Here is a 27,704-nt window from a genome sequence, read left to right as displayed (position 1 = left end):
GCGATGGAGCTCCGTATGCCACAGCAAACTGGCTGACACTGACGGCGGCGGTGCACAAATGCTGCGCAGCTAGCGCCATTCGACGGCCAACACCGCGGTTCCTGGTGTGTCCGCTGTGCCGTGCGTGTGATCATTGCTTGTACAGCCCTCTCGCAGTGTCCGGAGCAAGTATGGTGGGTCTGACACACCGGTGTCAATGTGTTCTTTTTTCCATTTCCAGGAGTGTATATTCTCATGAGGCGATTCTGTCCTTTACTATTCTCTACTTTCAATGCATCGCTGTAAAACATAATACAATTTGTCTATGTCTAATTTTGGACCTTGCTTTGTAATTCTTCTTGTTTTTGAAGGGATCCAGTCTCCCTCACTACTAGTAGCTATCCTCTTCAGCTTTGTCCTTTCTAATTGTGTCATCTTCTTCCCATTAAATAATATAATAATAAATTATAACAAATTCATGTATTCATACGTGAAACTTCCTGGCAGATTAAAACTGTGTGCTGGACCGAGACTCGAACTCGGGACCATTGCCTTTCGCGGGCAAGTGCTCTACAAACTGAGCTACCCAACCACGACCTGTCGCCACACCTTCAGTGCTGCTAGTACCTCGTCTCCTATCTTCCAAACTTCACAGAAGTTTTTCCGCGAACCTTGCAGAACTATCACTCCGGGAAGGAAAGATATTGCGGAGACATGGCTTAGCCACAGCCTGGTAGAGCACTTGCCCGCGAAAGGCGAAGGTCCCGAGTTCGAGTCTGGGGCCGGCACACAGTTTTAATCTGCCACACTCCGCTGCAGAGTGAATATCTCATTCTGGAAATTCATACGTACTTACCTATGATTTTTTTCTCCTGTGGTGGCAATGTGGCAAAATCCTTGTTATACATTCCACATATCTCATTCCAAGCTTCGGCCTTTTTACTAAGTTGCACTTCCGCTATGAAACTCTCTACGTCTAACACACTGTTTTTTTATAGTGTTAGACACGCACGACAGACCTTTACTAGTGATCTAGACTGGTCATTGAGCAGAAACAATAGAACCGCTGTGTCAATTATGTGTAACGAAGCTGAGCGCGGAAGGAGACAAGCAGCTCACAGTATCCCGTGTGAAAGCTCCCATGAAGCTCTGTGTAAAGGGTGTGCCGGGCGATTCACTTGACAAGCTACACTGTGGCTCACTGAGCCTAAATGGACGTCTGCGTCTCTCGTGTGAAAGGTCACGTAATGTACAATGCAAGGCGAATCGTTTCAGCTCTCTGCAGCTAAATGCACCGCCCCCCGTGTGAAAGCGCTCTTACCCCACTGAACTATTGTTGCTATTTATAGCCGAGTCAGCACTGCTTCGATTCTCGAGCTCTTCGATGCTCTTTTGTTCTTCACAGTTCGCACTGGTTCTCCGTGAAACGTATGTTCTCTCAGCGTCTTCCAGCTTTGGTGGATGTGATGGCCGGTGAGATTTTAATAAACTGAGTGCCGGATCCCAGGCCTTATTTAAATTGAACCCTCCGGCCCTGTTTGTCCGGTTTTCTGACTTCTTTATTCCGACAGACTCATTAATTATCCTGTCCCAGAAACTTGGCGTTTGCACCCCATATTTCATTTCATGATTATATTCGAGGCAATAGTGGACGTTGGGAATTGAATTCGGCTATAAATGGCAGTGTGAGAGCAATATTTTACAATCCGCAAAAAACTTTATAATCTGGGACACTATTGCCACGATAAATCATGTGAGAAATAAAACTGCTTCAGCCGTAAAATCCTTTTATTCTTAGGTACTCCCGGTTTCACAGCACTTAACAGCTGCAACTTCAGATGCAAATCTGCATATAAGTGGAAGAACAACTACGTAGAAAAATATGTAATCACAAGCTAAGATGAAACTGTAACGAAAAATGCACTCACTAGAGTATAGTAATGACATACGAGGGTCAGTTTTATAGTTAGATCCGATTTGTGATGAGAGTAAGAGGAACTTTATGTATGAACGTAAATTGTATCACAAATTGCAATATGCACATTTTTTTCACTTTTAAACATAGTCATCATGAACATTTGAACATTTGTCAAGACGTGGCACCAGCTTTTGGATCCGAGCATCAAAGAACTCTGCGGCCTGACCATCAAACCAGTTAGTAACAGTTTCTTTCAACTTCTCATCATTTTACAAGCGCTTTCCGTGTTTTGGAAACAGATGAAAATATGGTGGTGCTAAGTCAGGGCTGTACGAAGAATGATCTAGTAATTCCCTACGAAACTTTCCCGATTGCGTCTTTGTTCTTGCCACAATGTGAGGCCGAGCATTGTCGTGGAGCAAAACGCCACCGCTAAAAGCCGGCGATTTTGAATAGCACGCTTAAGCTTTAATAATTTTCACAGTACCTCTCAGCGTTTATTGTCACTCCTCTTGACAAGAAGTCTAACAGAAGAATGCCTTACCGGTCCCAGAAAACAGTGGCCATTATTTTCCGTATTGAAGATTCTTGTTTGAATTCTCGTGTTTCGTCGGGGAGTCTAGATGATGCCACTCACTGGATTGATATTTATTCTCTGGACTGTAGTGCCCCTTCCACGTTTCATCACCAGTCAGAGTGTGACTGAAGAACTCGTCATTGTCATAGTGATAGCGCTTCAAACCGGACAAAGAATGTGCCATTCGCTTTGTTTTGTGTTCTTTTGTCAACATTTTCGGCCCCATCTCGCACACACTTTTGTAGTGAAGTTTGTCAGTAACAATGTGATAAAGGACTGATGTTGAAACTTGTGGAAATTTCTAATGCAGCTCATCAATAATGAAGCGCCTGTTCTGGCGAGTTGCCTCATCAACTTTTTGTGTCAAATCTTTACTCATCAACTTCTTGTGTCAAATCATTATTCATGACAGTAGGCCGTCCAGATCATTCTTCATCATGAGCATTTCTGTATCCTTCATTAAACAACGTACACCATTTACGCACATTTCCACCATTCATTACAGCTGCATCACAAACTTGAACAAGTTGTCGATGAATTTCAGCAGGACGAATTTATTTTGCATTTAAGAACCGAATAACCGAGCACACTTCACAATCGGCGGATTACTGATTCGCACGGTAACAATTGAAGCGATATAACCATACAACTAAGACCGGCAGACACATGAGCGTATTGGCGGCATAGTGAGAGATTAGCCAAGAATGTCCGACCGTGAACGGACATCACGTGACAGGAAACGCGGACACGGTGCGCTACCGGTTCTTACTGTCAAAATGACCCTCATACATGAGAAATTACGCGAAGACCCAGCCTTCATAGTCAGTTCCATGGAATAGATTGTCCGCAGAAAGGTGTATGTCTTAAAAATTATAACATATGACAGGGAACGCTTCCGTAAAACCTACGGAGAAGGGCAAAAAATAGTGAAGAGAAATTTTACGCAGTGTTACATGGATTAGAAGGAAATGAAAGAGGCAGTCATCGAACGTCATCGTGTATAAGTGAGCACCCACTATGACTTGTTGGCTAGGTGACAGTCCACCGGCTAAAAACTTATAAACGTCGTAATAGTTGTCAAGGAAAATGGAAGGGCATATCTGTCTTCCCATTAAAACCTAGATTCCAACATGATACCGAGCGGGGTGGCGCAGTGATTAGACACTGGACTCGCATTCGGGAGGACGAAGATGCAATCCCGCGTCCGGCCATCCTGATTTAGGTTTTCCGTGATTTCCCTAAATTGCTCCAGGCAAATGCCGGGATGGTTCCTTTCAAAGGGCACGGCCGACTTCCTTCCCCGTCCTTCCCTAATCCGATGAGACCGATGACCTCGCTGTCTGGTCTCCTTCCCCGAACCAACCATCCAACATGATGCTATAATAAGGAGCTGCGATCCATGACGTGAAGGTTTAGCTAGCAAACAAAATAAGTTGCACAAAGCATGAACATCAGACAGACGTAAAAGGAAAACACTAACATGTAATGCAGAAACGATAGATACCATGTTTCTTGACTTCCGCAAGGCGTTCGATACAGTTCCCCACAGTCGTTTAATGAACAAAGTAAGAGCATATGGACTATCAGACCAATTGTGTGATTGGACTGAAGAGTTCCTAGATAACAGAACGCAGCATGTCATTCTCAATGGAGAGAAGTCTTCCGAAGTAAGAATAATTTCAGGTGTGCCGCAGGGGAGTGTCGTAGGACCCTTGCTATTCACAATATACATAAACGACCTTGTGGATAACATCGGAAGTTCACTGAGGCTTTTTGTGGATGATGCTGTAGTATATCGAGAGGTTGTAACAATGGAAAACTGTACTGAAATGCAAGAGGATCTGCAGCGAATTGACGCATGGTGCAGGGAATGGCAATTCAATCTCAATGTATAGAAGTGTAATGAGCTGCGAATACATAGAAAGAAAGATTCCTTATCATTTAGCTACAATATAGCAGGCCAGCAACTGGAAGCAGTTAATTCCATAAATTATCTAGGAGTACGCATTAGGAGTGATTTAAAATAGAATTATCATATAAAGTTGATCGTCGGTAAAGCAGATGCCAGACTGAGATTCATTGGAAGAATCCTAAGGAAATGCAATCCGAAAACAAAGGAAGTAGGTTACAGTACACATGTTCGCCCACGGCTTGAATGCTGCTCACCAGTGTGGGATCCGTACCAGATAGGGTTGATAGAAGAGATAGAGAAGATCCAACGGAGAGCAGCGCGCTTCGTTACAGGATCATTTAGTAATCGCGAAAGCGTTACGGAGATGATAGATAAACTCCAGTGGAAGACTCTGCAGGAGAGACGCTCAGTAGCTCGGTACGGGCTTTTGTTGAAGTTTCTAGAACATACCTTCACCGAGGAGTCAAGCAGTATACGTATATCTCGCGAAGTGACCATGAGGATAAAATCAGAGAGATTAGAGCCCACAGAGAGGCATACCGACAATCTTTCTTTCCACGTACAATACGAGACTGGAATAGAAGTGAGAATCGATAGAGGTACTCAAACTACCCTCCGCCACACACCGTCAGGTGGCTTGCGGTGTATGGATGTAGATGTAGATGTAAATAAACTAAATCGTACCCAAGAAACAGCCTGATATACTGGGAACACAGAAGGGATGGTAAAGATTGATTTCAAAAGAAGGAACTTACAAGAAAGAGAGATACGCATCATTGTGGGCAGTGCACATCAAAATGCCCAAGCACTACTGGGAAACACGAGTAACAGGCCAGCAAGTAGCGCGGGCATGCGCGATGGAGTGTGTACATGAATACGGACCGCTACGGTCGCAGGTTCGAATCCTGCCTAGGGCATGGATTTGTGTGATGTCCTTAGGTTAGTTAACGTTTAAGTAGTTCTAAGGTCTAGGGGACAGATGACCTCAGAAGTTGAGTCCCATAGTGCTCAGAGCCATTTGAGCCATGAACACGGAAGCGGGAACGATGTGGAATGTCTGTGTCAGACTCTCGCGGGTTGGACGAGAAGGCTGCGTAGATCCCTTGCATTTAATAAACAATACAAATGTTCTTACACGTCTAAGTGAGTCTACGATATCGTATGTCAATAAATCAAAGAGCCAAAATATCCAAAACCACAAAAGTTGCCTAATTTATGTTTTTAGCTAGCATTAAAAAGGAAAAATTAAACATGTAATTGTTATAAACTGAGGTGACAGAAGTCGTGGGCTACCTCCTAATATCGTGTCGGACCTCTTTTGCCAGGCGTAGTGCAGCAATCGACGTGGCATGGGTTCAATGAGTCATTGGAAGTCCCCAGTAGAAACATTGCGCCATGCTGCGTCTATAGCCATCCATAATTGCGCAAGTGTTGCTGGTGCAGAATTTTGAGCACGAACTGGCCTCTCTGTTCTGTCCCATAGATGCTCCACGGGTTTCATGGCGGGAGATCTGGGTGGCCAAATAATTCGCTCGAATTGTCCAGAATGTTCTGACATGGCGCTTTGTCAACCATAAAAATTCCATCGTTATTTCAGAACCTAGGGGGCCATGAACGGCTGCAAATTGTCTCCAAGTAGTCGAAAATAACCATCTAAAGTCAATGATCTATTCAGTTTGATCAGAAGACCGAATCTCTTCCATGTAGACCAAACCCACACAATTATGGAGCCACCACCTGCTAACAAAGTGCCTTGTTGATAACTTGGGTCCAATGAGTTCGTGGGGTCTGAGTCACATTCGGTTCCTACCATCAGCTCTTAACAACTGAAACCGGGACTCATCTAACCAGGCCACGTTTTCCAGTCTTCTAGGGTCCAACTGGCACGGTCACAACTCCAGGAGAAGCGCTGTAGGTGATATCGTGCTGTTGGCGAAGGCACTCGCGTCGGTCGCCTACTGCCATAGCCCATTAACGCCAAATGTCGCCGACTGTCGTAACATTTGCGGCACAACACAGCAGTGAATCTGCAAGGCATGGATTTGACAAGTCCACGGTAGGTTTCCGGAAGTATGTACGTCTACCCACCGATCGCGCAACTCCCATAGCTGGTCAGGGAGCTGCCGTCCGGTGGCGTCTCAATTGCACGAGCTCTAACTATTGTCACCTTACTGGAGACATTTCTAAGTTATGTAATGATAATCGTATGATATGTGAGATTGTGGAATACTGTCTTGCAGTATGTAAGGAATCTACTTGCTGACGACTAATATGAAAAAAGAGCTGAATTAGTTACAAACTACGGCGTGCACATACTTTATTCAACATGGAAACTTCACTACAGATATTCGGATTCAGGTTATGACATGTTCGGTATTCCTGTCATTTTTGGCGATGACGTGGCGCAGACGAATAGCGGAATTCTGCATGGCCCGCTGAAGTGTCGGAACATTGGGTTGGGTTGATTTGGTGGAAGAGACCAAACAGTGAGGTTATCGGTGTCATTGGATTAGGAAAGCACGGGGAAGGACGTCAAAGGAACCATCCCGGCATTTGTCTGAAGCGATTTAGGGAAATCACGGAAAACCTAAATCAGGATGGCCGGACGCGGAATTGAGCCGTCGTCCTCTCGAATGCGGGTCCAGTGTGCTAACCGCTCGGTTGTCGGAACATTGATGCTGTCGATGACCTTCTCAATGGTTGTTTTCAGTTGAGCAGTAGTTTTGGAGATTATTGCTGTACACCTTGCCTTTAATATAGCCCCACAAAAGGTAGTCGCATGTGTACAGATCCGGAGAATAAGCGCGCAATCGAGGCCCATGCCAGAGGCGTATGGGTGCCCCATAGCCAGAATGCGGTACCAAAGCGCTCCTCGAGGACATCACTCTCCTGCTTCGATGGAGTCGATCTCTGACTTGTATGAAACACATTTTGTCAAAATCAGGGTCACTTTCGATAATGGGGATGAAATCATCTTCCAAAACCCTCACGTACCGTTCGGTAGCTCTTGTGCCATCAAGGAATATCGCACCGATTATTCCTTGACTGGATACTGCACACCACACAGTGAGCCGTTAAGGGTGAAGTGACTTCCCGATCGCGAAATGCAGATTCTTGGTCCCCTAAATGCGCCATTGCCTTTTGACGAAACCATTCAAATGAAAGTGGGCTTCGTCGCTAGACCAAACCATAATCTGTATACTAATTCCCATCTTGCCCAGTTGGTATACTTGTCTCTGCCGCCATATACAAGGGCTGTATGAGCTTTCCGACCACGGTATTTCCTATCGTTTTGTAGATGTCACAGCTGCCGAGGGACTTCCAACCAAGTAATTTTCACCTTGCAATTTCCGACCAGGGCCTCCCCCACTACTGATTTATGCCAGCCATTCAACTGCTGCAGCCGGCCGTGGTGGCCGAGCGGTTCTAGGCGCTTCAGTCTGGAACCGCGCGACCACTACGGTTGCAGGTTCGAATCCTGCCTCGGGCATGGCTGTGTGTGATGTCCTTAGGTTAGTTAGGTTTAAGTAGTTCTAAGTTCTAGAGGACCGATGACCTCAGATGCTAAGTCCCATAATGCTCAGAGCCATTTGAACTCACTGCAGCAGGTATGTTCTCACTGTCAGTGAAGCGGTGCCCTCGTCGACAGCGTTCATTTCTGTATGCGAGGGGCGTCCAATACGTAATGCAACGTATTTTTGTGGTTGGTTTGATCTGGTTTGTGGGCACATTTAGGGGACCAAGAATCTGCATTTCGCGATCGAGAAGTCGTTTTTTTTCTGAAAGCAGAGTGTTTTCAATCAAGATTCCAATACACCATATTATTCCCCAGTTTTTTGGCTACAAAACCCTATTTTTCAACATAATCTACGTTCACTGCGACCGCCTCACATCACTTTACTTGGAGAGCCTGTATGCTCGCATGGTACTACTCTACTGGTTGACGTCGAAGCCAACGGTTTCACGTATCAATTACCTCTCCATCATCTACATACTGCTTTCCCACAGAGTGCATCCTTCGCAGGGCCTAACAGATGGAAATGAGAGGTGCGAGATCCCGGCTGTAGAGTGGATGAGGAAGAACAGTCCAATGAAGTTTTCTGAGCTCCTTTCGGGTGTGCAGACTTGTGTGAGGCCTTGCGTTGTCATGGAGAAGGAGAAGTTCGTTTGCATTTTTGTGGTGACGAACACGCTGAAGTCGTTTCTCCAATTTCGTGAGGTTTCCACAATAGGTTCAGAGCTGATCGTTGGACCATAAGAGAGAGGACATCAAACAGAATAACTCCTCATAGTACCGGAAGGCCGTCGCCATGACTTTACTGGATGAGAATGCGGTTTTGAACTTTTTCTTTGGAGTCGAAGTGGTGCGGCGCCACTCCATGGATTGCCGTTTCGTCTCCGGTTCGAAGTGATGATCCCATGTTCAATCTCCTGTGACGATAACTGATAAAAAATTGTCACGATCAGCCTCGTAACGTGCGAGCAGTTTGGCACAGATGGTCTTACGTTGCTGTTCACGGTCTTCTATTAGTCGCTGAGGAACCGAGCGGGCACACACCTTTGGCTGATGGATGATTGTATCAGCACTACCAATAGAGACGTCCATTTGAGCAGCGAGGTGTTTGATTGTGAACCGTCGATCATCTCGAATGAGAGTGTCCGCACGTTCCAACTCTGGAGGAGTGACAGTTGCATGCGGCCGACCGGCACACAGGAGGTCAGACAGGTTCTCATGACCCTGTTGCGATGGTGACAGACGCCTCACCAAACGACTCGTCGTGCTTTTGTTCATTGGAAGGTCTCCATACATTCTCTGCAAACGCCTATGAAAATATGCTATGCTCTGGTTTTCTGCTAAAAGAAACTCAACGACAGCTCTCTGCTAGGAACGCACTTCTTTTACACGCGCCATTTTGAAGGCGACGTATACCGCCATCACCTCTCGCAACTTCATGAAACTGAAGGGTCTAAAGCGGGACTATTCCACGATTTCATACAAAAAAAATTCCTCAATTTTTCAACTGAAATTGGCAGTGTTCACCGAAACATCCTTTTGCGGCTGCAATTTCCACTTCTGCCCCTGTGGAAGAAAATACAAGAACTGGGATCGACGGAGCGATACGGGAATAGCGAAGAAGTCCGGTTGTTTTGCTGCATATGTGCTGCTGTGGTACATCTTCCAGAAAACTGACTTGATGAAGCGTGGATGGCAACAATGGCCGAAAGGCCTAGTGGAAAATAGGTCATGAAATTTGCAGACTGTATGGTCAATCAACGGGCGGAAAATCCTAAAATATCAATTGAAATGTGGAAAGTTCTTAAACAGCAGCACAGGACCATGAATACTGTTGAAGGATGGCATAGGAAACTAAACTCGTTAATGGTTCAAATGTCTCTGAGCACTACGGGACTTAACATCTTAGGTCATCAGTCCCCTAGAACTTAGAACTACTTAAACCTAACTAACCTAAGGACATCACACACATCCATGCCCGAGGCAGGATTCGAGCCTGTGACCACAGTGGTCGCACGGTTCCAGACTGTAGCGCCTAGAACCGCTAGGCCACCTCGGCTGGCAAACTCTTTAATAAATCAGAAACATCCGAACGTGTATTTCCTGATAAATAAGCCGAAGGTGGAAGCAGTAAATGCTATACTGAAATAAGATTCCTTTGGCCTTCCTCCTCAAAAAAGAAGAAAAAGACAGATATTGACAAAAGGTTAGGATATCATAAGAACATATACTGAACTGACGAAAGTCATGGAGTACTTCCTAATATCGTGTCGGACCTCCGTTTCCTTTCCGTTCAGTTCAATACCTTCATCATTCTAAATATAAAATTCATGAAATATGTGATAATTAACACATATATAAATGTCATTTTTACGAAAAATGCTCGTCTTGTTACTTCTAATTACATATCTCACTCTAGAATCCAATTTTCATTGCAAATATAATTTCTTAATTACTGATCTTTTGCAACAGACTGTTAGTAAAGACTGTTTAAACTTAAAAAAAATACAAATTAATTTTTTTCATGCTTGTGTTTTTTACGATTCACAGAAACGCTAATGAAACATGCACCTTTTTAAAAATATTTACCACGGCTGCGAATCGAGCCTGCGCCGAGCATTCCATCAGAGGGGCATGCCGTCGTTCTGGAAAGCGATGTCACTTTACGGTGTTAAACACGCACAGAAATTTCAGAGTCGATTTTCTCGAGAATTTTAAAGAGTTGCATAGAAATGCCTTTGGGTGATACACGCCATGTGGTCTCCTTGTTAGTATAATTTGCATGGTTACTTCATGGCGCGGCGTAAGAAAGACTGTATGAATGAGTGGTGTCCTTTCTTTCGGATGTACGCAAACGGACACCACACATTCATATAAGTGATTCATCTCGATGGGCTGTGAACCCGCCAACTTCAGTGGGGAAGCACAATTACGTTCGATCTCCTGCGAGAATCTCAAAGTAGAGAGCATGGAGGACAGTCCATGTCTTGCAGTATGTAAGGAATCTCAAAGTAGAGAGCATGGAGGACAGTCCATGTCTTACAGTATGTAAGGAATCTCAAAATAGAGAGCATGGAGGACAGTCCATGTCTTAAAGTATGTAAGTAATCTCAAAGTAGAGAGCATGGAAACAGTCCATGTCTTTCAGTATGTAAGGAATCTCAAAGTAGAGAGCATGGAGGACAGTCCATGTCTGGGAGTATGTAAGGAATCTCAAAGTAGAGAGCATGGAAACAGTCCATGTCGTGCAGTATGTAAGGAATCACGAAGTAGAGAGCATGGAGGACAGTCCATGTCTTGCAGTATGTAAGGAATCTCAAATTAGAGAGCATGGAGGACGGTCCATGTCTTACAGTATGTAAGTAATCTCAAAGTAGAGAGCATGGAAACAGTCCATGTCTTGCAGTATGTAAGGAATCTCAAAGTAGAGAGCATGGAGGACAGTCCATGTCTTGCAGTATGTAAGGAATCTCAAATTAGAGAGCATGGAGGACGGTCCATGTCTTACAGTATGTAAGGAATCTCAAAGTAGAGAGCATGGAGGACAGTCCATGTCTTAAAGTATGTAAGTAATCTCAAAGTAGAGAGCATGGAAACAGTCCATGTCTTGCAGTATGTAAGGAATATCAAAGTAGAGAGTATGGAGGACAGTCCATGTCTTGCAGTATGTAAGGAATCTCAAAGTAGAGAGCATGGAGGACAGTCCATGTCTTACAGTATGTAAGGAATCTCAAAGTAGAGAGCATGGAGGACAGTCCATGTCTTAAAGTATGTAAGTAATCTCAAAGTAGAGAGCATGGAAACAGTCCATGTCTTGCAGTATGTAAGGAATCTCGAAGTAGAGAGCATGGAGGACAGTCCATGTCTTGCAGTATGTAAGGAATCTCAAATTAGAGAGCATGGAGGACGGTCCATGTCTTACAGTATGTAAGTAATCTCAAAGTAGAGAGCATGGAGGACAGTCCATGTCTTACAGATGTAAGGAATCTCAAAGTAGAGAGCATGGAGGACACTGCACGTCTTCCATGCTCTCTACTTTGTAATTCTCGCAGGAGATCGAACGTAATTGTGCTGACGGGCTGATGGGTGGCTTTATGTGGGAATGTGGCTCGGTCGGGGAACGTGCAGAAATAGTCCACGCAAATGTGAATTGTGATAAATACTGTGTCCAGTTGGCGCAGTGCTTAACGCAATTGCCTACTAAGCCTGGGATCCCAGGTTCCAATCCTCGTGCGACACACATCGGCGCTGATTCGCATAAAGTCCTGATGCAGCTGACATCAAAAGTTCCTCCCATTTCCTTTCGTTTCTTCCCTATCCGCCTTCAGTTTACATAATAGTAAGAGCGAGTGTGGTGTTGTGCAGACGAGCTGGTCGAACGCGAAGTGGTGAAGAACATCGAGGCGACGAGCGGCGGCGCGGCGGCGCTGGGGCGCACCGACTGCGACTGCCTGCCCGCGTGCACTGTGCTCAACTTCGACGCGGAGACGTCGCAGGCGCACTTCGACTGGGCCAATGTCTTCACCGCCTACGGCGAGAACTTCAGCGAGATGCCAGGGTCAGTAGCACAGTATTTCTGCTTATTGCTCATTACAGTAATTGCATCCCGTTGTTGTACTTTCTAGTCAAAAGCAATTTGTTGTTGTCGTTATTGTCCTCAGTCCGTAGACTGATTTGATGCAGCTCTCCACGCTAGTCTAGCCTCTGAAAGCCTCTTCGTCTCTGCATAACTACTACAATCCACATATATTTCAACTTGCATACTGTACTCAAGCCTTCGCCTCCCTCTGCGATTTTTAGCTTCCATACTTCCATAGCCAAAGGACAAGCCAGCAGGCCGGCCGGAGTGGCCGAGCGGTTAAAGGCGCTACAGTCTGGAACCGCACGACCGCTACGGTCGCAGGTTCGAAACCTGCCTCGGGCATGGATGTGTGTGATGTCCTTAGGTTTAAGTAGTTCTAAGTTCTAGGGGACTTATGACCACAGCAGTTGAGTCCCATAGTGCTCAGAGCCATTCGAACCATTTTGAACAAGCCAGCAGGTGCGGCAGTAAGACGTTCACTTTGGGAAGCTGAATTCAGTGTAGGTGGCTAAGCAGTGTTGTGAAGAGTCAGGTGACATCGCAACTGATGGGTTGGTGTATAGTGATGTGTAGTGCGGGAAAGTGAGTGGCGGGAGCCATTGGATTTGTCACAGGTGTTTATGGAGAGGAAAGATACAAATGTGAAAGCAGATTCCATCGTTTTGGGGGGAGGATGCTGTTGAGGTTTACTTGGACGGGAACATGATGTTTGTGTAGGTGTAGGCTCGATATGATGCACTGGTTAAAATTCAAATGGCTTTGAGTACTATGGGACTTAACTTCTGAGGTCATCAGGCCCCTAGAACTTAGAACTACTTAAACCTAACTAATCTAAGGACATCACACACATCCATGCCCGAGGCAGGATTCGAACCTGCGACCGTAGCGGCCTCGCGGTTCCAGACTGTAGCGCCTAGAACCGCTTGGCCACTCCGGCCGGCTATGCACTGGTACCGGCTTGTTAGTATGACAGTATTCGTATTTTGGGGCCATTTGAGTTGACTTCGTTGGGTGTATAGGACACAAGGAAATGTGTGGATGAGGAGAAAGTTCAAATGTGTGTGAAATCTTATGGGACCTAACTGCTAAGGTCATCAGTCCCTAAGCTTACACACTTCTTAACCTAAAGTATCCTAAGGACAAACACACACACCCATGCCCGAGGGAGGACTCGAACCTCCGCCGGGACCAGTCGCACAGACCATGAACGCAGCGCCCCAGACCGCTCTGCTAATCCCGCTCGACGTGGATGAGGAGGGACAGAAATTGGTAAAGGAGTCCAGTAGGGTAGGGTAAGCAGTCACAGTTAGATGAGGTACCCAAGAACTTTGAGAGATTCACGCTGGGTAGAGCAAAAGTACAGGCGACAGTGATATGGGAGAGGATGTTTTAAATCAAAGCTATGAACTTGGAAAATGGTGGAGTGATGCAGTCCCTATGTTCAGCTTGTTAATAGTTTCAGTATATCGTGGGTTTTCGTTGGATTGCCGAGGGGTTTCTTTGTTACAGTTGGATGTTAGTGATTCAGATAATTGGATAGAACAGTAAGGAATGGTTTGCACAAGTCATAGGGACTGAAAATGCAGGCGACTATCTCTATAACTATGTCTGTCTTTCGGAAATATTTATCTTGAGCAGGCACGTCATACATCAGGAGGTAAACTAGCTAAGGTGGAGTTGGAGGTGCCTTTCGCATTTCTGAAGTACAGGGCAGAGATTAGGAAAGCGCATCAGACTAGTTACACATGAGGAATTTTAGACATATTGAGAATAATGAAGATTTTCAGAGAAGGAGAGATGACTGGGGACTTGGGACATCTTGAGGTGCATCTGCAATGGTAAGGAATGTATGCGAAATGATACCGTTCACGGTTACAAAGGGTAGATAAATAGAAACAATGTAGGAAAGTGAACATAGCTAAATGCAAGTGTATGTGTCTGGAGCCTGCCTCAGTAGCTGTGCGGCCAGTGTGCCAGCCACTTCTTAAACTTTGAATAGAAAGCATCATTAATGGCAGTCAAAGACTTGTGGTATAAGGAGTCAGCCTCCTTCTGCCAGTGGTCTTGCCGAAGAGGGCAAAGGAGTGGACAGATTTTCAGGGAAACCTCTAGGTCTTTGGTGGGAAATTTCCCCTAAAAGGCGAAAGAATAAACAATGATCATCAACGGCATGGGACTGCAGGTGGCAATGGAAACAGCTCCGCACTAAAGACACGCGACGTAAATCGACAGGGTATGAAACGAGTAACTTTAAAAAGAAAAAAGTGATGATCTGTCCATTGGCAAAAGATTCTGGATTAGTACCCCTTTTGGACCTCGGCGAAGGGACTGCCAAGGGGGAGGAAATCATGAGAAAAAGATTGAATGACCAACGGAAAGGTAACATTCTACGAGTCGTAGCGTGGAATGTTACTAGTTTGAAAGTGGCAGGGAAACTAGACAATCTGGAAAGGAAAAGGCATAATTTAGATAGAGCAGGTGACAGCGAAGTGAAATGGAGAGAAAACAAAACGTAAGTGGAGCACCGGGTTGCATGCAAGTGAATCATGGACTATGCGAAAACCAACAAGAAGAGAATCGAAGAGTTTGAGATGTGTGCTGTAGAAGAATGTGGAAAATCTGGTGGACTGATAAGATAAGGGACGAAGTGGTTCTCCTCAGCATCGACTAAGAAAGGAACATACGGAAAACATTGACAAGAAGAAGGGACAGAATGAGAAAACATTTGTTTTGACAAGGGAACAACGTTCATGGTACTAGGAGGAGGCTGTAGAGATAAAAGCTGCAGAGGGAGACAGAGATTGGAACATATCCAACAAATAATTTGAGAACGTAGGGTGTAAGTGGTACTCTGAGATGAAGTGGTTGGAATAAGAGAGGAATTCTTGACTGGCAACGTCGAACCAGTCAGAAGAATAGTGGGACAGGTGTTGATCATAAAAGTAGATGTTGAAACGATTGTGGTCGAATTACAGTTACAGTCAATAGTGAGAAATAAAGAAAATTACCTACGTGATGATTCTTGACTTTAACGTTGCAACATGGACAAGGCATGTTCAGTCCCGTCTGTGTTACAACTTTAATATCATGATTCACCGTGTAAGTAATTTGCTCTATTTCTCGTTATTGATTGTAACTATAGTTCGGCCACAATTTCAGTGAATGCTTTTTGTAATTTAACAGATTTAATCTGCTTATGTTGCTTTTAGGCTACGAAGCCGGTTGTTACAAAATTATTTACACCAGCAACCAAGCGATTATTATTGAAGATGTTTATTTTAATTAATATGCAGAGGGTTTGGTGTCAGGTATAGCAGAAATATCGATACAGAAAAGCTAGTCAACGAAATGGCGGATTTCAAATACCAGCAGAAACACTGACACACTTACGATTTGGATACTTTGAAGTTTTGTTTCTTCTTCAAAGCATATGCTTATCCAAACATCGAAATAGCTGTCAAAATATTTATGACAATTCCACTGACGGCAGCATCATGTCAACGCTGTTTCAGGAAATTAAAAATGATAAAAAATACTTAAGTGAAGGTAACAAGGCAGGTAAAGTTTAGTGTTCTGGTCCTAGAAGAACAGTCGGGCCCGACCGACCGCATGTCATTCTCTGATAATGGCGTGTTGCGGTATGGGGGCAGCAGAGTCAGCAAATAGCTCTCCAGGCGTTATCGAGTTTCTTGACCTTGCAACAGCAATTAATCTGTCGCGTGTCTCCTCAGTTGTTTTAACGATGCTGAGTGCACACCGTTCCAGTCCTCTCACAATGAAAATTCTCTGGCAGTACCGGGAATCGAACCCCGGTCCACCACATGGCAGTTAGCCGCGCTGAACGTTCTGCTGCGGAGGCGGGTGAGTTTAGGTGAAGCAGACTGTCGAATTCAGCTGTCTTGTAGATAGAATACGACACATCTGATAATTTCGACTTCAGTGACACAACCAATGAGCCTGATTCCCTGAAAGCAAGGAAATGGAAAGTAAAATTATAATAAAAACACAGTTCTTGGAAAGGAATGTGTTATTCACACATAATTATAGCCTTTTTTCTTTTATTTCTAATTAATGATTTAATTATTATTGATCATTTGATCTTTATTATACATCATACTAAAACTAATGTACAGTAGCTGCCATAAACAATAAGACATAGAGTCTGCTTTGTTTTCTACTTCTTTAGAAAGGTTGTATAATTTGTAATTTATTCATTACAATGGTACTTTTAATTTGTTTTGCGTCGTATTTTTCATCTACAGAGCTCATTTAAGTAATATTTCTCAGTAAAGCTTCTTTCTTATTAAAACCGCCTTATAAATTACAAAATTTCTTAAATCTATGCGGAAAAAAAGTATGGGAATGTAGTTTTTCTGGAGGGGAGCAGCACAGCTTTGGCAGTTCTGCCAGTGGTCCAGAATCAACTCGGTACTGCACTGCCCGTAACGCTTTGTCAAACGCTTCCTTCTTACTGGCTGTAAAGAAAACTGCGAGTCTGACGAATCTTCATTCTTTTGTAGTTGGTTCTGTAATCCTACAGCAAGCCCTCGTGTTTTAGTGCAGTGAACTGTACTCGTAATAAAGTTGCGGTGAGGAAATGCTATATTTATTACAAAGTTTTATTTTCTTCTTTCTTTACAGTGTTGATATGGCAAGAGTTTCAATATACTTCAAAGACATGCAGTTCATCACCAGTCGTCGCAGCGAACTTTATGGAATAACAGATTTCATAGGTAAGTTTAATTTCATGGATGCATTCTATAGACTTTTTTTGGTGCATTCAGTTACAGAATTCTGCAACTGATTCTGTCAGATGTTTAGAACTTCAGTTCACATTTGCCAGGCTGTGACAGCCTGGGACCTAGTATCCCACACAACAATATCGATGACTCACAACTGTAATCAATAAACTCATACAAATATTCGCGCCTAACAGTTCTTAGGGATATGAAAAGGACTGGTCATTTAGGCTCACAAGGGAACCACCAGACTTGTCACGGAAGGATTTTGATTGGTCTTGATTATGTTCTAAAGGAATCTGTCCTGAGTGCCTGGCTAGCGGCGTTTCGTGCGACGACCCCTTGTTTATGAGAAATTCGATGTTGAAGTTTCAAGCTTACCTCCTGTATTCCTAGCATTTGTGATGTTTTGACAAATCTAGCTTAGTGCAGAGGCTAAGGTTTAGTGGTATCACGGTGCTGATACGGATTTGCCAATCCTATGCTGTTTACGTTTACTAGCAGGTTAAAGTTTTGAAGAAAAAAATCCAAAATGCTCCATACTTGCTAAAGACTATGAGAGAAATCGCTTGGATGAAAGATTCAATAAAAATACAGTCTTTAATTTTGCATCCCTCCCTCCATGAACAATGGACCTTGCCACTGGTGGGGTGGCTTGCTTGCCTCAGCGATACAGAGAGCCGTACCGCTGGCCTAACCACAACGGAGGGGTACGTGTTGAGAGGTCAGACAAACGTGTGATCCCTGAAAAAGGGAGGCAGCCTTTCCAGTAGTTGCAGGAGATACATTCTGCATGTTTGACTGATCTGTTCTGGACGTTAACGAAAACGGCCTTGCCGTGCTGGTACTGCGAACGGTGAAAGCAAGAGGAAACTACAGACATACGTTTTCGTGAGGATATGCTACATGCAGCCTCAGTTCTGCATCAGTTTAGTGCATCTGCTTTTACAGGAACTATCGAGTACGCGTGGTTCGCATCTAAATTGATCAAAGAAAGAGCAGCCTCTTTGAATCCACACGAACTGTGCTTTCCGTGTGTCTGCAAGGCAGTAGTTTTCTTTGAATGTGAATGGTGCTCAATGAATTTGTGCTTCGATTGCTTCTCCGACAAATACCATCCGGAATTATGTTATAGCACAGCAATCTATGTAACCGACAGCGAGCAAAACGATTCGATCGGTATACACTTTTGAAGAACGTTTGTTGTAACGACTGATTTATCAATGAAATTATCATGGAAAATGACCATTTTGAATAATTTTGTTGAACATACTCTTTAGTGATATTCTATTCCATGAAACTGAAAAAAGATACAGATGCAGATGCAAATGAAAAAACGCGGGTTAGCTCAATTTTTCCAGCATCCCCGTGAGGCTCTGCCCTAGATCAAATAAATCCCTGATCATTCATGCTGGCGTTCTTTGTATACCGGGTGATCAAAAAGTTAGTATAAATTTGAAAACTTAATAAACCACTGAATGATGTAGATAGAGAGGTAAAAATTGACACACATGCTTGAAATGACATGGGGTTTTATTAGAACAAAAAAAAACACCCCATATTGCTAGACCCACCATAACTCCGGACATGCTTTACAGTGCTGTTCACAACATTATTCCTCGATTACAGCTATTGTTGAGGAATGATGGTGGAAATATTGAGCATTTCCTGTAAAGAACATCATCTTTGCTTTGTCTTACTTTGTTATACTAATTATTGCTATTCTGATCAGATGGAGAGCCATCTGTCGGACATCTTTTGAATGTTTGTATTTTTTGGTTCTAATAAAACCCCATGTCATTCCAAGCATGTGTGTCAATTTGCACCGCTCTATCTACATTATTCCGTGATTTATTCAGCTTTCAAATTTATACTGACTTTTTGGTCACCCGGTATATGCAGTATCCTCTGTTAGTCTTATCTGGTATGGGTTCCGAACACCCGAGCAATATTCTAGGCTGACTTGCACAAGTGTTTTGTTACAATCTTCTTCATAAGCGAAAGGCATATGTGAGTGTCAATTCTTGTTCTGGCCACTATCCTTAAAGATCGGAAATAAAATTCGTAGCACTTTGTTGCAAGGGGGATTAAGTTCTTCTCAATTAATAACCAACGCAAAGTACAGCTCTTACGAACTTAGAACAACAAGCTGTCTCTTCCAGCAGCTTCCACTGCTGACATACACGTGCCAACAAACCAAACGATTATATGTGTTCAGGCATGACTTACCCAGTAGTGCTGCTAAGCCACCTTCACTTCAGGAGGTAGATTTCTGAAGTGAGTGTCATGTGTGATACTTTCTCGCACGGTATATATTTCAAATATTTTTCAACAATTAAAGCTGAAGAGTATTTAAGTAAGGCCACAAAAGAATAACCAGTATGTAGTGTTTTCAATTTCATTTTCGAATTCAGGGCACACAACTTATCAAAGAGAACTATTTACATTCTTTTAACAAAAATGTTATTGGCCGGTGTTATCATATGCACCCCAGTGTATTATTGTATATTTACATGAGTGACAAGATTGTCATTGCCATATCGCTTAACTGAATATATATGTAAGATATTTTGACTTATTCGACATCCGTGAAGGCCACTTCACACAGGATTTGTGCAAGGGATATTAGCGAACGAGGTGTGTGAGAAAACTAATGAGAATGACTTTTTATCTATTGAAAATTTTATTTTTTTCTGCAAAGAACAATATCGTCCTCTTGAAAGTAATTCCCTTCGGTAGCTACACACGCCAGATTTGTTGTTTCCAGTCTTGGTAGCAGCACTGAAAGGCTTCAACTTGTAGAGCCTTTAACGTATTGTTCACATTCTTTTGAATGAACAGGGTGTCCCACTCAACCCTCCCTGATTTCAAACACCCAGGAAAAAAAACCACAGTAGATACGACAGTGAAAAATGCATCACATCTCAAAGAATTTATTTATTTATCATCAATACACCACTACATGTGAACCATTCGTAGCATGTGTCCCACTCAAACCTCCCTGATTTCAAAGCCACAGGAAAAAAAAAAACAGTAGATACGACAATGAAAAATGCACCACATTGTGGAGCATCTCAAAGAATTTATTTATTTATCATCAGTACACCTCTACATGTGAACCATTTGTAGCACGAAGAATATCGAGTCTATATTCAATTTCTTGCCAAGTTCTTTGTAACATTTCCTCTGTTATTGTTGCATCGCATTAGCGATACGATGTCGCAATGTAAGAATATCGTCCACTTTGGTCGCATAGAAGCGGCCCTTCACGAATCTCCACACGAAGAAATCAAGGGGCGTAACGTTGGGTGAACGTGGTGGCCAGTCAATGGGTCCTCGGCGTCCGATCCAACCACTAGAAAATTTCCTATCCAGGAACTTGCGAACAGCCGTTGACCAATGTGGAGGAGCTCCATCTTGTTGCAAAATGATGTTGGGTTGCAAGTCTTGCATCTGAGGGTACACAAACTGCTCCAACATGTCCAGATACACTGACCCATTCACTGTTTGTTCCTCAAAGAAGAACGGTCCAACAATCCTGCCGTGCATTAGCCCGCACTAGACGTTTAGTTTAGGACTATCATGAACATGTTCAATGACAACGTGCGGATTTTGCGAACCCCAAATCCGAACATTATGACTATTAATTCTTCCTGATAGATGAAAGGTTGCCTCATTTGAGAACAAACATGTTTCCAGGAAGCTGGTAGCCATATCAATACATTGCAGCATATCTGCAGCAAATTGTTGTCAGCGTGGTTTGTCGTTCGGCGTCAGATGTTGCAGAATTTGCACTTTGTAAACACTCATATGAAGACGCCAGTGAACTATGCGTTGCAATGTTGATAGAGGTACATCAAGTTGCCTAGATGCTTGACGAACTGACTTACGTGGTCTAACAACCCTACCACAACAAAGGTCAAAAATTAAGTACGATTGTAGTGTTGCTCACGCTGCTAAATATTGCATTTTCGGGCAACAACAAAGTTATATTATGTGGCAGGTATCATTAGAGCACAGTTAATAAAGTTATTTCTTGAAATAATGGATAAACTAGGCACTCATCTTTTCGTGTTTCCCACGCTGGTCTCGTTGTGAACTCGCGGCTCAATCGTCGAAAATCTAGGTAGTGATGATTCCAACCTCGGATGCAAAGAGGCCTAGGTGTTATTCTGTGATATTCAAAATTTTAATAGACGTGTTTCATAAACCATTCTTGAAGATTAAACTTTTGCAATTTAGGACAATGGTGATGTAAAAAAGTAATCAGCACTCCGAATTTAAGTTACACTTCTTTTTTATTACTTTTGTTGCAATATCACGTAACTCGTTTCTAAACATCACTTCACAATATAAAACATACTTGAAAATATCTTCCTCACTGTTGAAGTTCGCATTTCATAAACTGACTACAATTTGCGTCTTTTTAACATGACGACCAAAGCTTGACTCCCTAATGACCGCTTACGCGCCCAAAAATCAGAGTTACAAGTACGGCAAAGATCATAGTGACAAAAGAAAGAATGTACATGTGAATAATATCATTGCAATATATACATATCGATGTATCAAAGTACCTCTACGTTAATGAAATCAAATCTGAATGTTGTCACAGAAATATGTTCACCATTTTACAGAAACACAGTAGAATATTGCTGGTATCGAGAGGTTGAGGTGAGGTGCCGTAATGGTTACGTAATTCAAGTACCATTACAGTGGGCTTGTGAGAAACGTTTGTCTGATGTCCTCCATTGTCTCTTCTGAAACTCCATAACATGCACTGCCAGAATGTTCCAGAGCGCTTCCTGCTGCCAGAAACATCCTAAACCATTCCTTAATTGTTTTTACATCATGTGGATCACATTCATACACACGACGATAATTTCTTTACGCAGTAATCAGTGATTTTGTTTCTGTAAACCACACTACTGCTTGTGCGCACTGCTGTGGAGTCGCCATTTTCACTTCATGCGACCATGCCGCACTCTGGCGACGATACTTGGCACTTCTCACGCGGGAATATAAATTCTTTGAGATGCTCTACAATGTGGTGCATTTTTCACTCTCGTATCTGCTGTGGTTTTTGTCTCCTGGGTCCTTGAAATCAGGGAGGTTTGAGTGGGACACCCTGTACTTCAGAGTTCCAAAATGATCTTCTTTTAAGACATTTTTCAGTTTTGTCAAAAGAAAAACGTCACAAGGACTCAGATAAGGTGAATAGAGGGGCTGTGAACAACAGGGATGGTTTTTGAGGTCAAAAATTCCTTGACGGAAGTGGTACTGTAAATATAAATGTCATGGAACTAGGGCCTCCCGTCGGGTAGACTATTCGCCAGGTGCAAGTCTTTCGATTTGACGCCACTTCGGCGACTTGCGCGTCAATGGGGATGACATCATGATTAGACAACACAACACCCAATCCCTGAGTCGAGAAAATCTCCGACTCAGCCAGGGAATCGAACCTGGGCCCATACGATTGACTTTTTTTTTCCGTTGCGTTTGGTCTGGGCAGACGTCAAAAGACATCCGTTCAAGTTGATCGTTGATTCCTTTACTCAGATTTTAATTACAGAGGGCGAGCAGCCCTCTGACCGAACATGCTGAGCTACCGTGCCGGCGACATTCTGTCGCACTGACCACTCAGCTACCGGAGTAGTTGTGTGATATGGGGCGTTATCATGATGCATCGTCTACTAAAGTGCGCGTCATTTATGTTGGCGGCCGAGTTTAGGTTCGTTCTGCGCATCTGGCGACACAAAACACAGTCAGCCAATGAACAGAGAACGACGTTGCCAGATCTCGACTGCAGTGCAGAGCATGGACAAGTGTCTTCAGTTTTAGAAACGTTCAGTCATAAATAAAGTAATAGAACAAAAGCAATGTCTTGATAGCAGACTTTCTTTTATAGAAAGTTTGGAAAAAGCATTCTTTATACCAATAGCTTCATATTCTATTAATTAATTAAACCAAACAAGCAATAACACTCCTAATTCAGGCGATAGCAAGGAAAGGTGTTTGTATCAATCTCACGAACCGCTTTTTCGCAACAAAGAAAAGCGGTAATTGTTTATTTCCTATTGTACTTCGACGAAGCGTGAGTAATTCATGTCATACCAACAGTTTTTGTCAGTACTTTGCGTGACATGTTAGAGTCCTCATGGCATTCTGTGCGTAGACAAGCTGCGTTATCATAATGGTTAAGGTGTTGGGCTTCTATGCAAAAGGTTGTGAGTTCAAGCCTCGTGCAGTGCTCAATATTTTCATTGTTTGAAAACAATATGGAAGTGCATTACTTCACGAATTATATTCGTTTGAATGCAATTTTTTGAAATTTCTAGTGCTTTGTCTCTTCATTAACCCTTTCGCTGCTGCAGACACGTGCTCCACGCATTCCGCGCTGTGCGCGATTTTGTCATCACTGCACTGCTCGCCTGTACACTGCTCCCACTGCTTTGACACACTTATCATTCGATTTCACAAAAACTATTTGGCTCAAAAATTTGATTTTTACACGTCTTCTTGACTGATACCTTCCCCCCTCAACTTTTACCTCTGCAAACTCTACAAAATTTCGTGCAATGGTTTACAATATTTAATGCTGCATAATAACTGCGTTGAACATCGAAACAAAATTAAGTCATTTATGAGGGGAAGGTATCAGTCAAGAAGACATGTAAAAATCTAATTTTTGGGCCAAATAGTTTTTGTGGAATCGAATGATAAGAGTGTCAAAGCAGTCGGAACACGATGTGTCTGCACGGGCGAGGAGTGCAGTGACAAAATCGCGCACAGCGCGGAATGCAGGGAGCACGTCTTTGTAGCAGCGAAAGGGTTAATGCGGCCGTGGTAGCTTTACTTCATGAACTGCGCGCTCCCCCCTAAACGTAAGCTTGCGAACTATACTATACTATGGCGCTGCTTCTATTGGCGCGTGCGTCGTGTGCAACTGGCAATGCAGCAATCTCCCGCGTCTGGGCGGGCATGCGCGAGCCGCCAAGATAAAAGAATTGAACTATAGTCTGCAATGTCCAGTCTCACTCGATTCACCCTGTTCCTGAGCCTTTCATCAAATCTTTGTAAAAAAACTTGGTGGAGAGTTTGTCCTGGAGGAACAAATCCTTTATGCACTATACACCTACTGCCAAAAAAGCAAATCAACACTGTTTTGATCTTTGATTTGCTCACTGAAGCTTTTTTTTCGGTCGAGTAGATGTCTCGGTGGGCGACTTCTCACTTTGCCACTTTGTCTCAGGCTCGTACTCAAAAATCCAGGATTCATCAGGTGTGGTCTCATGACTGAACCATTGACAATCCTCTCAAGATTATCAACACAGACATTTCTTCGATTGTCCTATTCAGCTATGTATTTTTCGGCATAATTTTGGCATAAAGCTTTTGCATGTGCAAAAATTCGGTCAAAATTTGATGTACGCTGAAAATGTTGAACAGGTCACCAGTCATCCTTATTGTTAAAAATCGGTCTCATTTCACAAGGGCACGCACATGTTCGACGTTTTCGTCTGATTTTGAGCGAGGTTCATCGCCAACGTGTTCTCGGCCTATCAAAAATTAGCTGTGTCAGCGTAAAACTTGCGTTCTTGATAAACAATATTAGCCATAGGCCTGTTGCAGCTTTTCAAAGGTCACACTGTCGGATTCCCCAGGTTTAACAAAGAACTTGATGGCATAACGTTTCTCTAAATTCCACTGCTCCATTTTCATAATACACAACAGAAACACAACTTCAATTAAGGCGCTCTCAAAAATCTAGCGATGGTTGTATGGAGCTGAAAAGTCGCAAGGGATGAATACAGCGGTCTACACGAGTAAAACAACACAGCATTACCATGTAAACGTAGGCTTACGCGGCCGTTGTCACAGTCAATAAAATTCTTCTGGGTCTGAGACCGCATTGTCATCTGTAAAATTCCGACGTTTCGGCGACTGTTGCCAAGCGCCTTCCTCAGAGTGTATTGCTAACTGGTGAATGAGCACTAGTTTGGATACTTATATACTATGGAGGGGTGCTGTCATTGGATGTGAGGGTGAGGAGGAAGGGTATTAGGAGTTCATTTTATTTGTCTTTGCATTGCGTGTTGTCATTGGCGGAAATTGGCGTTTTCCATTGGAGTTTCCTTTACTGCTTGCCATTGGTGGAAATCGGTGAATAGGAGACTGAGCGGCGGCTACAGCGTAGCATTGTTTACTAACTGCTTAGTATCGACTAGGCCGCGTCAGCGCTCTGCGTACCCTCCACTGCTGTGGCCTACCGCGCGCCTGTTGTTCTGCGTAAGCTGTCCTTCCGCAAAGCCAGTACGCGGGCCTCTCGAAACAGCCGTTTAGTTTGAGGAGGAAGATTATAGAGGCTATAGAAATAGCCAAGCGACCCGACGATATGAATAGAGAAGACGGGTACCGACTTCCAGTGTCTTGGCTGCCAGCTGTGACAGCTTTGCGGAAGGACAGATCTCACAAAGCAACAGTCGCGCGGTAGGCCACAACAGTGGAGGGTACACAGAGCGCAGACGCGGCCTAGTCGATACTAAGCAGTTAGTAAACAACGCTACGCTGTAGCCGCCGCTCAGTCTCCTATTCACCGATTTCCACCAATGGCAAGCAGTAAAGGAAACTCCAATGGAAAACGCCAATTTCCGCCAATGACAACACGCAATGCAAAGACCAATAAAATGAACTCCTAATACCCTTCCTCCTCACCCTCACATCCAATGACAGCACCCATCCATAGTATATAAGTATCCAAACTAGTGCTCATTCACCAGTTAGCAAAACATCCTGAGGAAGGTGCCTTGCATCAGCCGCCGAAACGTCGGAATTTTACGGATGACAGTGCTGCTTCAAACCCAGAAGAATTTTATTGATAGCATTACCAGATCGCTCGCAGTATTGTCAGTCTACTATTCTCACACACGTCGTAAATCAGTCTTGTTTCAGATATATATTATATATTCTTGTTTTATTACGTGTTCTGCATCCTTGAGAATCTCCTCATGATGGATTCGTGGAAAAAAGGAGTATATCTGATGTCATCTAACCCAAGATTTTCCCTTCATATGTTTTCGAATCATAAATTCATTGCTTCTAATAGCCGGAATAAATGAGACTTTTGCATTGTTTAAGAAAACAAATTCGCTGCCTGACTACCCTCTCTGTTTCTTTTCAGCAAACTGCGGCGGTCTGCTGGGTCTGTTCATGGGCTTCAGCCTTCTCAGCCTCGTCGAGCTCATCTACTTCTTCACAATACGGATTGGCTGCACCTTTGCATCTAAGCGCAATGCGGCCAAAGAAATGTACTCCGTATCTTAACACGACCCTTAACATTTACGAAATGGGTCCATTTCACAAACTTCGCCGAAGCCCTATAACAATATTACGTAACCACTGCAGTCTTGTCTTATGTAAACATATATTTCAGGCAGTTGCAGACCATTAAAAACTTAATACTATGCACCTAAGCTGCACGCTTTCTTTTCTGTATCTATTTATGACAAGGGGAGGTCACGACACTGGATCATAGATTTACTTCAAACTTTGTACACTTTTAATAGGTCACTAAAAAAATATAATGTGCAAGTAATAAGGTACACTAACCTGGCAATTCCGAGAAAATCTCAAGAGGAGTTTTACGCGTTTATTACGTAAGTGATGTACCTGTGCGTAGGTGCCAGACGATAGAGGCCATGGTGGTCAAGTCATTAGCGTTCAAGCTTCTTTCCTGGAACGTGTGTGAACCAACGGTTCAACACCCGCAACGACTTAACTTTTAATCTATATTCTTTTTCATCACTTGTAATATTATTTAATTTGTATGATACTTGAGATGTAACATAATTTAAAAAAAACCGCATGTATTTGCTTGAAGTTTTAGTGAATTTCATATTATTTGACTACTTACTACTTTAAATTAAATTTAATTATTAGCACAAGCATATTTATAACTATCGATAAGTACATGAATAAACGCATAGAGTTTTCCTGAAAAGGATGCCTGTCGTGATTTGCGAAATCCCTTACACATGTAATCTGGTAATGTGTCCGGAATTACTTCGTACACAGAGACATGCCCCATTTGGCAGTTAACATGCGTAACGGTGAGACGTTCCTAATTTGCAACAACAAATAGTGTACGTGCAAAATTTTGAATATCACAAATTTTACTCTTGTACTACAAAAATGAAAGTCTGAGCGGGAATCGAACTGTCACTTCATACACGTTCATCTTACGAAGCTCAAACGCTAACACTTTTTTTTTTTTTTAACTACAACTCAAGGAACCTTCCCGGCTCCCAAAGGGAGGGTAGAGGCAAAGTGGGCAGGGCTAGTAACCCGAGGACTGATGTCCCGTTCCCACCCTCCAGGAACCAAGGAAAGCGTAGGGAACGCGGAGTAGGAGTACAATGAACATCGTTTATTTATTTATTTTTCTTTCCTTTTATACTTTTCTTTGTTTATTTTTGTCATTAAT

The 27,704-nt window shown here is 43.3% G+C and overlaps 1 protein-coding gene across 1 annotated transcript in view; it reads left to right on the top strand.

The window, feature by feature from the left end:
• The window catches only part of LOC124595668 (pickpocket protein 28-like), a 126,388-nt gene extending 99,271 nt beyond the window's left edge, over positions 1-27,117 (top strand). Inside the window, exons 9-11 of the mRNA XM_047134514.1 lie at positions 12,266-12,458; positions 17,124-17,215; positions 26,403-27,117. Coding sequence (XP_046990470.1) covers positions 12,266-12,458; positions 17,124-17,215; positions 26,403-26,545 — 428 coding nt within the window. The 3' untranslated portion in view covers positions 26,546-27,117. The remainder of the gene's footprint in view (positions 1-12,265; positions 12,459-17,123; positions 17,216-26,402) is intronic.
• Positions 27,118-27,704: the final 587 nt, after the last annotated feature.

This window comes from Schistocerca americana, chromosome 2 (assembly GCF_021461395.2).
Source record: "Schistocerca americana isolate TAMUIC-IGC-003095 chromosome 2, iqSchAmer2.1, whole genome shotgun sequence".
NCBI classification, from domain to species: Eukaryota; Metazoa; Arthropoda; class Insecta; order Orthoptera; family Acrididae; genus Schistocerca; species Schistocerca americana.
Note: the sequence above shows the minus strand (reverse complement) of the source record. Positions and strands in the feature narration are given on the sequence as shown.